This window comes from Euleptes europaea, chromosome 4 (genome assembly GCF_029931775.1).
Source record: "Euleptes europaea isolate rEulEur1 chromosome 4, rEulEur1.hap1, whole genome shotgun sequence".
NCBI classification, from domain to species: domain Eukaryota; kingdom Metazoa; phylum Chordata; class Lepidosauria; order Squamata; family Sphaerodactylidae; genus Euleptes; species Euleptes europaea.
The window spans coordinates 93,550,161-93,566,128 of NC_079315.1; the positions used below are offsets into that span (position 1 = coordinate 93,550,161).

At 38.8% G+C, this 15,968-nt stretch overlaps 1 protein-coding gene across 2 annotated transcripts in view; it reads left to right on the forward strand.

The window, feature by feature from the left end:
* The window catches only part of ADAMTS6 (ADAM metallopeptidase with thrombospondin type 1 motif 6), a 131,786-nt gene that overhangs the window by 16,106 nt on the left and 99,712 nt on the right, over window positions 1-15,968 (forward strand). For both annotated transcript variants that reach the window (XM_056848778.1, XM_056848779.1), the window contains exon 6: window positions 386-531. In XM_056848778.1, coding sequence (XP_056704756.1) covers window positions 386-531 — 146 coding nt within the window. The remainder of the gene's footprint in view (window positions 1-385; window positions 532-15,968) is intronic.

Here is a 15,968-nt window from a genome sequence, read left to right on the forward strand (position 1 = left end):
TTGAACATTTCACTTTTATTTGGTGAAAGTTGTATATTTGGAAGACTTAAATTCTAGAAAGTTGTTTCTGTATTTTGAAACTTTAAGAGCTGCTGTGCTTTTCCCCCACATAGAGATATCTGTGTGTATAGAGGAAAAGGTAATGCTTGAAACTATTCTATAATTTTTACTTTTGACAAAATCATATTCAAGTTTTGATGTGAAATTGATGAAATGTTTGCACATAAACTGTAGTTCAGATTGAACAGAGATAAAATTTGGCAAGAAGAAATTATTCCTAGAAATCACTGCCTCTATTTATAGATCAGATTTAGACTTCAGAAGTCTTAACCGCTGACCCTAGTAATTTGTTTGGAACATTTCTGGTATGCATGTTGTATTGCAGCCAAACTTGGAGATAAATCACCATGCAGACAAGTCCCTTGATAGCTTCTGTAAGTGGCAGAAATCCATTCTCTCTCACCAAAGTGATGGAAACACCATTCCAGAAAATGGAATTGCCCACCATGATAATGCGGTCCTTATTACTAGGTATGGTTTGTTGAAATTCTCTCATTTCTTCCTTTTTCTGTTTCTCATTTATTTGCTTTCACACAAAAAACCCTAGAATTGAAGTGTTTGCATTTTTAGTAATGCATAGGGTAAAAAATATTGCTTACTTTTGACATTATAAGAAAGCATTAAGTAATAGATTAACTACTTTCCATTCAATAGTGGAAAAAGTCCAAAGTTTACATGGTTTTCAGCTTTAATTTTGTTAAATGTAGCAATAATATGTTCTTGAAATGAATAAATGTGATTTTATGTATACATAATGCTTTTTGAACTGAGGGTTTTAAAATAATATAGAAAAGACTAAAAGAAAAATAAATAAATATCAGTTATAATACAGTTGATCTGTTCCTAAAGTTTTAGAATGACATATTATAGAATATACCCTTAGCTAGCACAAATTAGTCATGCTTCCATGAGGAAGCAAATGCAATGCCAAATTTAAAAAAGTGATCTAGGACAGTACAGGCCAGTGAGCCTAATAACTTTTCCAGGTAAATGGACGGAAACTGTTATTAAATGTAGAATTATTAAGCACGTGAAGAAAGAAGCCCCACTGAGAAAGAATCAGTGTAGCTTTTAAAAAGGAAAGTCCTGCCTTACCAATCTTTTGTAATTTTTCTAGAGGGGTAGCAGACATGATATAGTTGGAATTCTAGAAAGCTTTTGACCAGGTTTCTTGCCGAAGGCTGCTGAAAAACAGTCATGGGATGATATTATGGATTACAAATAGTTTAAGCAACCATAAGCAAACAGGAGTAAATGGATAATACTTGCAATTGAGTGAACTAAGCAGTGATGTTCTACTGGAATCATTATTGGGATTAGTACTCTAAATCATTCATAAATGATCTGGAATAATGGGTGAGTAGCAAGGTGGCCAGCTGTGCAGATGCTGCCAAACTGTTTAGGGTTGTGAGAACCAAAGTGGAAAGTGAAGAGCTCCAAAAGGAGCTGCTCTGCTCTTCTACTGTTCTATTCATGGAGGCAACTAGTCCAACAAGAATATAAGAATTTTGGAGCAGTTTTAACAAATAGTGGCTTGCTTGGTGGATTGGGGAGGATTCCAGGTCCCATCATTGTGCTGCTGAAGAAGAAAATGATGTGGTGCCCTTGCTGGAGAGTGTCAGGAGGGGGCAATGGGCAGGTCCCTAACCACTAAATTGATAGCAGAACCCGGTATGGGCATATGTTGCTCCCCCCAGGAGCATTCAGTAGTAGGAATGGAATCCTCCCTGCAACCAACCATAGAAGCCAAAAATATAGGCTTTCAGGAAGGAGCTCTGACTGACATTCCTGAATGCCAGGAATGTAGCTCTGTCAGGTGTAATGTCAGGTACATCTCTGACTCCTCTGAAAGAGGAATGTTGAGCAGAGGTTTGTGCTTGGTTCTTTTGCACTATGACTTCTAGAGCCCTTTTTTCTGTATCTCCTGTTGGCAATCAGGGCAGCTTTCAGTGACAGTACTTTTTTCTCAGCTGCCCTTGAAGTAGATTCTGGACAGTCTTGGGAAGGGATTCTTTAGAGCCCCATGATACATGTTATGGGGAGACTGTGCAGAACCATGTTAGAATAGGTTAATGAGGTCATTTTATCAGAGGATTCTAAGCTGTCATCTAACATAGCATTCGCCCATCTCTTTATCATTGTAATGGTATTCATTATCTTGCTGAAGGCTACAACCCATAGTTGTTGAGTCCATGAAGTCACTCCAGTCAAGAACCAATATTTGGTATAAAGGATAGGGCTGTGCATATCGATATACCTGAACCAAAAATAAGCCCCCCAAAAAGCAATTTCAGTAAATTTTGGGTTCAGGTTTACCAAATTCCAAAACCTGGGGGGAAAGCCAAAGCCGAATTGGCCATTCCCAAAAAAACCCGGGTAAATATACGGCTTTTTCGGGTTCTCCCCAGGCTTTGCAAAGCTCCTGGGGGGCATTTTTTGAGGTTGAGCCCCCAAACTTGCAGGGTAGCTTGTAGGGATTCCCCTTGCAAGAACCCCCAATTTTGGTGAAGATTGGGTCGGGGGTCCGAAGTTATGGGGTCTGGAAGAGATCGCCCTCTCCCACTTCCATTCAGAAGCAGGAATGTAGGAGTCGGATTTTCTGTTCTCTTATCTGCTAATGCTTGTCTATGGAGGAGGGAAGGGGCGACCTCTCCAGATCCCATAACACCAGACTCCCTGACCCAATCTTCACCAAACTTTGGGATTTGTTCAAGGAGAGTCTCTGAAAGCTACCCTTAACATTTGGGACCTCTACCCCCAAAAATGCCCCCACAGGAGCTTCACACAAAAAAAACCCCCTTTGTTTGGTATTGGGGAATTTTCCATTAGCCGAGTTTCACTACATAGATGCAATCCTGCCGAAGTTGGCTAATGGAAAATTCCCAAACAAGGGATTTTATGTGAAGCTCCTGTGGGGCATTTTTGGGGTATCCACAAGGCCATCTGTAGGACCTACTGGTCCAAAATTGTCTGAAAGAACCCACAATTTTTAGGTAGATAGTATCACCAATTGACTGAAGGAATTAGGGTTTTTTCCCAGGTAACGGAGCTACAAGTCACTATATACTCAACTAACCAGAAAAGGTTGCTGAAACACTGGAGCTTCAAAGGAAGTAATTTATTTAGGAATACTGTTTCTTGATAGGCCTAATACAGTTCATAATCCATTGAGTCAGAGTATCCTTAGAAAATGTGACACAAAAATATACCCCAGAGACCTAAGTCTGTAAGATGCAAAGAAAAAGGAGGAGAGGCTTTCATTCATTTGAGATTAGCCTTGAGGCAGTATCTGATTTGCAGTTTATGCTACTTCTCATACAAGTTATAGGAGAGGTTTGAGCAGCAGAAATCGAATCATAGAGTTGGAAGGGGCCATACAGGCCATCTAGTCCAACCCCTTGCTCAGTGCAGGATCAGTATAGCTCTTGAGTAGTGGAACAGAGTAAGTTTTTAGTACAAAGGTTGTAGTATTACTAATGACTTGTCATTGTGGAAAACACAGACAAACTGTCACAGAAATAGGCAAAAATATAGGGCAACAGTTGCTGGTCTTAACTGAAAAGATCATGGAGGATGCTTCTTCAAGCCCGCACAAAAGCTGATCTGGTCTCTCAGCTAAACATGCCAAATAGGGAGTTCAGAGACCTGAAACAGAACAGCCTTGGAGAAGGACTAAGAACAAAGGAGTAAGACTAATATGTCCTTTAGTAGATTATTTTATTTTACAAAGTTTATATCCCTCCCTTCTGCCCCCAGAAGGGTGGTTAACAAATTAAAATATTGCATAATAAATATTACATAACAAAAATTAAAATATACATTTTAAAACAATTAAAACCCACCCCCCACAAAACACAACTCATTAAAATCAGAGCTGAAATACAAAGACAACAAAATATTTGTCAGGAAACAGGGATCACTGAGAGAAATTGCAAGTCTTTGATGCATATGACAACACAGCTTTTATATATTTAAGAAAATATTTGAGTAATGATTTGTATAATGTTTGAAGTTATAAGATAACTAGTTATCAAAGAATGTGAACATTATCAGGTGGGACAAATAGCTATTGATGGAAGATTTTTAAAAATCTATGAATATGGGAAACTGAATTGATTGCAACTGAATTCAAAGAAGATGTTCCTTGACTGTAACCTACTTGCTTTTGATAAGAAATAATTAATGGGCTCAAATAATTGTTCTCCTTTATTGATACGTGTAAAATCAGTGGATGGTACTCTTTTAACTTAGTTACAATGTTGATAATTGATTTAATAAAAAGATAAAATGGACGCAAGATTCCCTAGTAATATTCTTACTTGTGTACTAGACCCAAAATGAACTCAAAAACATTGTTGATAACTCTTGACAGAAGATGAATGATCTGATATTGGAAAGCTAACTAGACACCCAGGGCTGTTTAAGAGCATGCCTATGTCTGAATCAGGCTTGGTCAGAGTCCAGAACAATCTGTCAGTGTTTATTTCAGAAATTCTTCTTGATGACGTTGCGGCAGTGAGAAATACCGTTTTCTAAGGAAGTTCTCAAGTAGAAATGTCTTGCAAAAGTTAAAAGGGAGACCAGTAAGAATTTTTAAGACTGTTGAGGCTCCACAAGGGAAAATGGAGAACTGAAGAAGCGTGAAGGTGGCATGATTAGTTGCTTCATGTGATTAGCTGCTATTTCATGATATTGAAGAAGGAAGCAGTTGATGGGAGAAATTCATGGCTGTAATAAAAATTCATAGTGAAAAAAAATTACATGTGGCTTGGCTAATGCAATTTATACTAATCCGAGAGAAAGCCTGTTATAAATTTTAATATTTTATGTATTTATATAGAAACCCAGGTTATCTGCCTTGAGTTCAGTGCTTTTGGGTTTGTTTGTTTGTTTTTTTGCTGCTTCCTCACAGCACTGTGGTATATTTATGCACATCTGGGGATTTCCCCTCTTTTTTTCTCCAATCTTTCTCAAACCTTCTTTGCTCTGAAGTTTTGGGTAAGATTGTAGTAAAGCCGGGATGGTGCTATGTGGGTGGGGAAAGCTTTCATGCCAGACTGGGGATCTGAACCTAGGTCTTGCAGATCCTAGCCAACCACTAACCACTGCACATCATTGGCTCTCAACAAATGGATGAATGTATGCCCCTTCCCAGTTTCCTCATAGATTTTGCAGTCTGTCAGAACTGAGGTCACCAGTCATATGTTCAGCATGAGCAGTTTTTGTGCTAAGCTCACTAAAGCATGCTGGGAATCTCTGGATTCCAGGGCCTAGATGTGACTATGGCAGGCAAACTATCAAGTTAGCCAAAGCAGAAAGTCAGCTCCTCTCGTTCCTGGAGCTGATGTCACTTAGCTTGACAATATACTGCAGACTTAAAAACCACTTAGAAAGCCCTTGGGAAGGTTAATTATCCACATTTTAAACTAAAGTAATCTTCAAATGTGCATTTCAAATTGTTCACCGTTTAAAAACAAAATGGTTCTGCAGTCTCGTAATTGGTAGGAGTGTTGGTTCAGAGATAAGTGTCAAAGATCTGTTTTATATTAGATTAGATAAGGGGATCCTGCTTAAACTCACGTCAAAACATTATTAAACAAAAGAATATACAAGAAACTGCTGTCCTTAAAGGGCTTCCCCACCTCAGACTTTCCTTTCTAGTAGGCATTGTGCCAGGAAAGCACTTGGAGGATCAGAATACTTGCAGGCAGCAATTGCTCCTTTATATATAAATATGATCTTTTTTGTTTGTTTAACTTTAAAGATTTAATGTCACTATTTCCCAGACCCAGTAAATGTTAATAAGAGCCTACATTTGTTTGGACATAATATATACAGAATTAAAGTTAAACTGTAAGTAGGATCTAAACTGGCACTTTGATTGTTAGAAAGCTATCTAGATGTTCATTTGTGAGAAATTAATTACTCATCTAGATGACAGAGTTTTTGCTATGTTGCAATCCGAAGGAAAGTCAATATGAAATAATTTCCAAGTGATATTTTATACTAGAAAAACCGAACGTACTTTATTATAATTATGTTGATAGGTAATGGATGTACAATTAAGCTGATGGAATGTTGTTTCCATGGGTGGTGAGCGTTCTTCTGAATTTAGAATTGTTGGTAAAATATTGTAATATATTCCATGACATTGGTAATAGTATGACTTTTGAAAGAGATAAAATTGCTAGCTTGTGAATTTATAAGGAATGTATTGGCTACAGAAGGACAAAATGGTGTTGGATAGACAACTGTGTATTAATACCTGATCCAGTGTGGAATGTAAACTTTAGACCTTTTTTAGTTTCAAATTGATTTTCAATTCTGTACTTTTAAAAACTCTTATGTGCATTTTTCTTTTGAGATCTTATTAACCATTGAAGAATAACAACTTGATTTTACTGTACAAAGAAATTGTACAGAGCCAATTTGCTTAACTGAGAGGTCGTGGATTGTAATAGTATATATGAAAGAGAATAATTTCTCTACACTATACACATAAAGATCTTATGTCACCCCTTCCAATTTGGCCTTATTTCTTTTTCTAAGCCTCTCCCCCCCCACTACCTTTCCCCATGTGACACATGTAACAGACCCATCCTGGGTTTGTATGTTCTCACATACATGTTGTATGATTGCCTGCATGTAAAAGCATGTTCCTCTTTAGTGCCACCACCGCAAAATATAAAATGCAGCCTACCACATAACCAGTGCCTTTGGGACCGCTGGTAAGGCTGCCTCTGAGCAAGTACAAAGGCCAGAGCTTCCAATTACGTTAACTTCCCCCATGCATGCATGTCCTTAGTGTATAAGAGTGGGCTTCAGCGTGTTAGTAGGATTTGAGTCAAAGTCTGCTTTCTTAAACAGGAAAGAAGCTTTATGACTAAAGATTAAACTAGAGCACATGCAGGGAAAATAGTCAGGTCTAGCTGGTGCAGATCTAAGTGAAGAATGATGAAACATGAGTCTAGCTAAGTTACAGTATAAGACAATTACCTTAGATGGAGCAAATATTCCCCCCCCCCAAAAAAAACTCCCTACTGCCCCTTTGCAGAGGAGTTTGGGTCCCAGCATAGATCACAGCATCGAGGCAGAGTATTTGAACAAAGAACAAAGGAAGATTCCACCTTTTAAATTTTCTGCCTGCTTAGGTGAAAACTTCCCCCCCCCCATCCAGAGTTAGGAATCCTGCCCTTCATGAGAGATACCTGCAAGCTCCCCCAATCAGGTCATCTGGCACGTAGCCCTTGCCTCCCCACCATATATTTTTTTATGATTGGCATTCATCCCTTCCAGGTTTAGCATTTAATCCAAATGGACCATCTCCAGGGGAACTCAACTTCTGTCATCTGACTCTTCCTAGTACGTTCTATTACACCTTCTCATGTGAAACAATGGTCATGGTTTCAGGGTCCCCAATCATAACAACATGAAGCTCACAGGGTGACCTTGGGCTAGTGACACCCTCAGTATAACATTTCACACAGGGCGGCTGTAAGGGCTAAATGGAGAGGGGGAGAATCATGTATAACTCTGAGTTCTTAGGAAGAAGGGCAGATGAAAAGTAATTTCCCCTTTCTGTAGTCATTTCCATTTTTGGCCACATCCACATGGGGGTGATTTCCTATTGTGAACTCTTTACTACGGGAAATGCAGAGGCATTTTCATTGGTAATTGAGCATCCACACAAGGGTTTCTTTTGGTTCCCCTCTGTTGAGATTAAATGCGAAAAGATCATGATCTTGTGGATCATGGATCAAACACACACACAAAGACTCAAAACACGTTGCTTTCCTTAACAAAACATATGTTTACTATATTAAAGGGAGGGTAAACTTGGGATATAAAATAACAACTCCTAACTACAACTCATTTTTCTTAACTCTTGCTGTCACGTGGCTCATAACTCGAGGAAGAAGCATTTAAGCATAATAAGTCCTCTCTTAAAAACAAAACGGCAGTTTAACTCCAGCTTCTTAGAATGCACCTGAACATCACATGACCAATATCAGCGTAACTGACCAATTAACACTGGCCAAGTGGCTAGTACTGTCCCCTGAGACCATGTAAACAAACATAAACATTTAACCATTTTTGTAGTCCTGACATAGACAAAACTCGCTGTCTAATTCCCAACACCCTCCCTGTTCCTTGTACCCACCATCCCCTCCCTGCGCTTTCGGAGGGCTTCCCCCAGCTTAAAAAAAAAGTTGGTAGTGGATATATTGCTATAGTATTGTAGTGATGAGGGCAGGAATGTTCAGCAACACACACTTCCCCATATGCACTTTCCACTTTCTGGAAACATTAGATCTCGGAAGGTTTTGGAAACAATAAAGCAAAGGAGGGAAACTATGGAAGTGAACAGAGAAGGATGACTTTGTGGATGCTCTGGAAAACCCCACTTCAGTGTGTGAGCTAAGACAGAGCAAATCCTCCATGTGGAAGCAACCTTTCTCGTACCATTTTTTAGATTGGCTAACTGCAACCGTAAACAGTATTCCAAGTGTGGCCATATTATAGGCTTACATATAGCTGAAATCACCAGCTGATAGTCATTGTTTCATGTCTTTCATGTCTTATTTCAATATAGGCCGAAATACCAGTTAAGTATGTAGTGTAAGGTTATTGCTGATAAAACACGTGAGAAGTGCCTGAAGGGCATAATAGTTTCTCAGTGCTTGAAGGGAGCGATGTGCATGAAATAATTTCTCTTTGTTCTGTTTCCCAAAAAATTTGGTAGTAGAGGTGAAAGGAGTGGCTCCTGCCTTCCAAGGGGAAGGAAATTAAGGAAGTTAGGGAATGGGGACGTGGATGGTTGTTAAAAAGTACTACAAGATGGAAGGTAGAAGCCTATGAATTACCTTACAGAGCTTGGGTTCTACAGCCATGTCTTTGGCAGTGTTTGCTTAAAGTCTTCTAGCATTCAGATAATTGAGATATATTGTGATATTCCTGATTCATAAAAGCATAAGAGCCCTGCTAGATCTAAACAATTGCCCATCCAATTCAGTATCCTGTTTCTCACAATGGCAAACTATATGTTCTTGAAAGGACAAAACCTGCTTCCTTTTCTTGCCAGCCACTGGTACTTGGGTACACTGTCTATGAATATGGATATTCTGTTTGTCTATCATACTCTTGATGAACCTACCTTCCCTTTCTGGATCATTAAATTTTATTGTCGATCCTGAAAAGTTTTTCATTAACAGTGGCTAATGGAGATGGGAAGGAGTCGCACAACATAAGCCATGAGGAAATCTGGACTATACAGTAGGAGTGGTTCACAATTTTTATAATGCAAAGCAGCACCTTCGACAGCTGGATCAGGGCAGGTCGGGGCTGCTGGTTTTATTAGACTTGTCAGCAGCCTTCGACATGGTCGACCATGACATCTTAGGCCACTGCCTCACCAACATAGGGATTTGGGGCTCAGCCCTTCAATGGCTGTGCTGCTTCCTTCATGGTCGGGAACAGAGAGTGACGCTTGGGGAAAAGATATCGCAGCGGCGTCCTTTGGTGTATGGAGTGCTGCAAGGTGCGATTCTCTCTCCTATGTTGTTTAACATCTGTATGCATCTTCTCGCCCAGCTAGTCTGGAGTTTCAGGCTAGGGTGTCATCAGTATGCTGATGACACCCAGCTTTATCTACTGTAGGCAGTCTTTCAGGTATGCTGGCCCCAAGCTGTATAGGGCTTTGAAGGTCAATACCAGCACTTTGAATTGGGCCTGCAAACAAATTGGGAGCCAGTGTAGATGCAACAAAACTTGAAGTTATATGGTTCCCGTGACCCACTCCAGTTATCATTCTGGCCACAGCATTCTGTATCAGCTATAGCTTCCGGTCATTTTATGCACTGTTGTGCGCTGTATTCTTTTTGAGAGGTACTCAAGTTTTAATTCTTGAGGTTATTATAGTTATTAATTAAATTAGGAAAAAATGCAGTTCATTGTACAAAATGCAATTTGCAGTACTCATTTAAAATTATATTGGCGTAGGCTGGCCTTAACATGATTGGTTGGAAGGGTTAGTAGAGTGTCTTGTATTCTCTAGTTCTCTCAGTGGCTACCTTAGATTTATGCTATTTCTAGATGTGCTGTTGAAACAAGAATTATGCTATTTTGCCCTCCATAAACCACTGGTAGAGGTGGGACTTTAGCCTAAGATACAGAGACAATATGGCCCTTGCATTAATTAGGTCATTCAAAAGGAGAGTAACTTTTTTTGAAAAAAACTTTTTGTGTTACATACAACCAGAATAGTATTCTAATCTTCAAACTAGCCATAGTAGCTGTGTTTTTCACATATTAATTCACTTGTTTGGTGAATGCTTCTCTGAGCTAGCTGATGCAAAAATAATTGTGTTTAGTCAAACTACAGTACCAATGTGTGTACTTTACTTCTCATTGCTATTGTTGTACATCTTGTCACTGCTGCAGAAAACCTTAGGAATTTACAGTAGAACTAGTAAAGCTTTAAAATCTTAACAGGCCATTAACTGCAGGATATGGTTCATGAGATTTAATGGGTAGTTGTTAAAATACGACACAACTGTTCCATGGGGTGAGGAGCCACAGAAATATTTGCTTTTCCTGTTTTTTCTCACCATAATAAAACACAAGAACTGTACTGAAGAAAGTTTCAAAAAGTGCTGCTGTATTTACATTTCTTTTACACCATATTTCCTCTTTTCAGTAAATATATAATTAACCTGCGTTAAGAAACTTTTAGTGAATTTCGTTAAACCAATTGTTTATATTACATAAAAGTGGCAATTGATTTGCTTTACTTTTAAAAATTGCATGGTTTTTGAGAACAACCAAAAACAACCCTAAGCTGTTTTTAGATACTGGCTATTGAAAACCAAATTAATAGTGATGTAAAAGGTAAAGGCCCCCTGTGCAAGCACCGGGTCATACTGACCCATGGGGTGACGTCACATCACGACATTTACTAGGCAGATTTTGTTTACGGGGTGGTTTGCCAGTGCCTTCCCCAGTCATCTTCCCTTTACCCCCAGCAAGCTGGGTACTCATTTTACCGACCTCGGAAGGATGGAAGGCTGAGTCAACCTTGAGCTGGCTACCTGAAACCAACTTCCATCGGGATCGAACTCAAGTCGTGAGCAGAGCTTGGACTGCAGTACTGCAGGTAAAAATAAGGAGAAAATAAAAGGGCCACACCAGTCACTGAAAGATAAAAATAAGGCTAAGGCCTTATATATCAATAGTTATTTGTTTAACATTATATATATAAATTTAAAAATGCTTTAAAATCAAATTGCAATTTGTACCTTGTAATATCAAATAAACCATTAAGTATAACTTCCACCGCTTATTCTGTCCTTACAATTGCATAAGAACTCAGTATTGTATTTTTGTATTATATTACATATTACCCTAAGGTGAAACACAGGGAATTTTTAGCTCAGTAATAAAATGTTTTTTCCTTTACTAGTACCATTGAAAGTTTTTATGCCAGTGTTCAGGAAGAAATTGATCACACATCTAAACAAGATATGCTGATAATCATAGGTGATTGGAACGCAAAAGTAGGAAACAAAGCAGAATCAAATGTTGTTGACAGATTTGGGCTAGGAGCACAGAATGAAGCAGGAGAACGCCTCATAGAATTCTGTGAAGACAACAATCTTTTCATTGCAAACACATGTTTCAGGCAACCAAATAGACGATTGTATACATGGACATCACCAGACGGCCAGTATAGAAATCAAATAGCTTATATAATTGGAAGCAGAAGATGGAGAAGCTCTATTCTCTCGGCCAAAACAAGACCAGGAGCCGACTGTGGTACAGATCATGAATTGTTAATATCGAAAATCAAGATAAAGCTTAGGAAAAACACCAAAACATTCATAGCACCAAAATACAATCTAAGCAATATTCCGGAAGAGTTTAAAGACCATGTAAGGAACAGATTTGCATTACTGAGTTCAAGTAAATGTAAACCTGAAGAACTATGGGTGGAAACTAGAGATATTATCAAGGAAGAATGTGCAAAGACTATTCCTGTAGCCAAAAGAAAAGAAAAACTTCGATGGATGTCTGAGGAAACTCTTAAAATTGCCAGAGATAGACGAGAAGCAAAAGTATAAGGTGACAGAAATAGAATCAAAAGTCTAAGTGCAACGTTCCAGCGACTCGCACATAGAGACAAAGAGACCTATTATAATAAACAGTGTAAAGAAATAGAAGAGAACAACAAAAAAGGAAGAACAAGAGATCTGTTCCACAAGATCCAAGACATCAAAGGGAAATTTAAAGCACGGTTAGGCATGCTGAAAGATCAGCATGGAAATACATTAACTGAACAGGACAAAATAAAGAAAAGGTGGGAACAATACACTGAAGAACTATACAGAAGAGATGAAAGGATAAAAGATTATTTCCAAGAAGAATCTTTTGACGAAGAACCTACAGTTTTAGAAAGTGAAGTGAAAGCTGCATTGAGAGCAATCGGGAGAAACAAATCACCAGGAGCAGATGGGATATCAATAGAGCTATTCCAAGCCACAGAAACGGAGTCCATCAAAATCTTGACAAGAATATGCCAACAGATATGGAAAACAAAACATTGGCCCACAGACTGGAAACGATCCATTTACATTCCAATTCCCAAAAAAGGAGACATCAAAGATTGCAGCAACTATCAGACCATTGCATTAATTTCTCACGCAAGTAAAGTGATGCTCAAAATCTTACAGCAAAGGCTGTTACCATATATGGAACTTGAAATGCCTGATGTTCAAGCTGGTTTCAGAAAAGGAAGAGGCACTAGAGATCATATTGCAAATATACGCTGGTTACTGGAGCGTACGAGAGAATTTCAGAAGAAAATCAGGTTGTGTTTCATAGATTACAGCAAAGCTTTTGACTGTGTGGATCATGAAAAGCTATGGCTGATTTTAAAGGACATGGGTGTGCCACTACATCTGATCATTTTGATGCGCAACCTGTACTCTGGACAAGAGGCCATAGTTAGAACAGAATATGGATAAACGGAATGGTTTCCAATTGGCAAAGGTGTCAGACAAGGATGTATTTTATCTCCCTATCTCTTCAATCTATATGCAGAACATATAATTAGGAAAGCTGGATTAGATTTAGATGAAGGTGGGGTGAAAATTGGAGGGAGGAACATTAATAATTTGAGATATGCTGATGACACTATGTTATTGGCAGAAAATAGTGAAGATTTGAAACGACTACTGCTGAAAGTTCAAAGAGAAAGTGCCAAAGCAGGACTACAGATTGGGAAGTTCTATGCTGCCTTCCCTCCCACAGTCTTCCTGGACATCATCAATTTTTAGCTATTGGTGGGGAACTCAGAACAAACTTTACCACAATATCCATTCCATTCCTGCCCTTTTCCAGTCCTTGTGTCTAGATGGAAACTCACTCTTCGATGTTTAATTAAGTGGAACAGTCAAATGTATACCATCAATTATGCTTTTATGTCCAACCGGAAAGCTTGCAATATGTCTGCCGTGGTGTTATCCATTGTAACCTGTAAAAAACACATTCAATGGGACTTTTTATTTCTTGGCTCCTTTAGTATCAGTTCTCAGACTTTCACTTTTGTATATACATGTTGTTATGGTTCCTTTGCCATTTCATACCATACTCAGATTATCAGTGTTTCTACCTTACAGTTCTCACCATTCTCCTTGGATTCCCTCTTTTGTCTTTCCCTCTAGTCTCTGCACTCATTAGCATTTCTTTTCAGAGATATGGAGTTAACAGATTCTCTGAGAGAAATGGCATTGGGATGAACATACAGCCAAATGTATAACAATTGCCATAATCATCTTGCATGTCTAGAAAAACATTCAATTAATTTTCTCCCGTTCCCATCCATTCTTGAGCCTTCATGCTGACTTGGATCTTCTTGACAGTCGATTAATGTTAACAAAGTCAAGCTAGAATGGCGGAAGAACCCTTTGGAGGCCTGGATCTTGGCCAAGAGCTTAGTTTGGCTTTCAGTTGTAAGGAACAACTGCGTTATCTTGAAGAGTTCGGTTTTGAGTCATACTCTGTAGTAAATAAGATATATGATAACCTTTAATGGAAAAAAGTATCAGAACATGCAGGTATTACAAATAATTTTATTTGGTAGATAGAAGTTAATTTTCAACTAGTAATTCAGTCAGTTATAGGATTGCTAACCTAATGTTGAATAGTTTGTAGAATCTGCTATATATTTTAGCACTTGTAATTATAATTTGGATTCTGATGAGAGTTGTGATTTACTTTGAAGAGGTACCCTAGCAATCATTGCTAACTACTGACTTGTTCTAATCTTTCCACAAAAGTATGCATTGTCTATGTAGTTTCAGTGTTGAGACTGGCTTTTTTAAACAATGAGTTCAGTGTAAAAGGCTTTGGCCCTTGGGCAGGAAAATGGTTAAATTATCAGATGTGAAATCTTGGTGACCTTATTTATTGCTGATTTCAGCTGACTGCAAATGCTGCTGTAGCAGTTTAAAAAGAATGCACAGAGTTGTAAAACACAATGGAAAATTAGGGAAATGGAGAATAGGGGGAACCTAATATTGGCTATGTGGGACAATTCTAAATAGTGATATTTGAGAGCATTTAACGGATATGTTTAACTGAAATCCTCACTTTTCAGTACACCTTCAAAGGTTGGTTGTGTTCAGTAGGGATCTATCATTAGTAGTTTTGAGCTGTGTAATATTTGTAATGTTTTAAATTGCTGTTCTGTTTTTCTGATATGAAACGTTACAAATAGAAATGTTCTTAGAGATGTCTTCACACTTATTTGAAACAAATCCCGCATATTACAGCTATAACACATGAAAATGAACCTATATGATCAGAAGTCTGAGTGGGCATGAACATAGTTCAGGTTTGCTATATCAGCTGCTTCTAGTGTTTATTTTAAGCCAAAGCATAACAATGATTAAAGGATTAGGCTGCTGTTTTCACACAGCTCCAGTGGTGCAAACTTTCATTTCAGTAGTTATTTCTACACAATGCATTTTGCAGACTTAGATGACAGTCTGTTGAAAAAATGCTTTAAAAATATGATTTTTTAGGAGGGGGAATTGTCATTTTTTATTTTGTGTTGGAATTTGCACTGTAAATGTACACAAAAAATAATATTGGAGAGATATTTGCTTTGGTAACATTAATACTATGTTAAAACACCGTATTGGAATGTATTTGCATATCTCCTCCTCCTCCATCAAAACATGTGGGAAGGAGCGGATCTTCAGACAGAATTAAGGGCTTTTCTGCGTGCTGGACTTACTCCTGATTTTCTTGGCAGTCGATCCACAAGAATCAGTTTGGCCATGGTTTTTCCAAACGTCTGTCTGCCCTCTGCATTTTCACAGTTGTGGAGTCATTTTATTTTCTTCCACACATGCCTTAAGTCAGGATTTTCAAGGGGGAGTGCTGTCATCATTGGTGGCGTCACAGTACCCTCCCTTTTTACTTTTTGCTCCTGCTTATATCAGTGTCATGACTGCATTTTTAAAGATATCAAAAATGAACACACGCTTAGGTAGGGTTGCCAGGTTCCCCCTTTCCATTGACGGGAGCTTTGGGGGGTGGCAGAAGTGACGGGGATGCTTTAGCATATTCTAGCATAGGGACATGCTAGAACGTCCTTGTCGCTTCTGGGTTTACTTCAGAAGGGATGTTATTGTGCCACCTTTTAGCTAGCCTGTTTCCCCCGCTGGCCAGCTGAGGGGCGATAGAGCCCCATGCAATTGCCTTCCTGAAGGGAAAACTTGCCTCGGCATTGCTTCTCCCGCTGATCCCTGGAGTCTCTGGAATTCGACCAAGGGACTGGCCTATGGGCCCCCCGAAAACGCCACGCCTTCACGGAAGGGGCCCCTGGCTTGACAGGTAATCTTTCA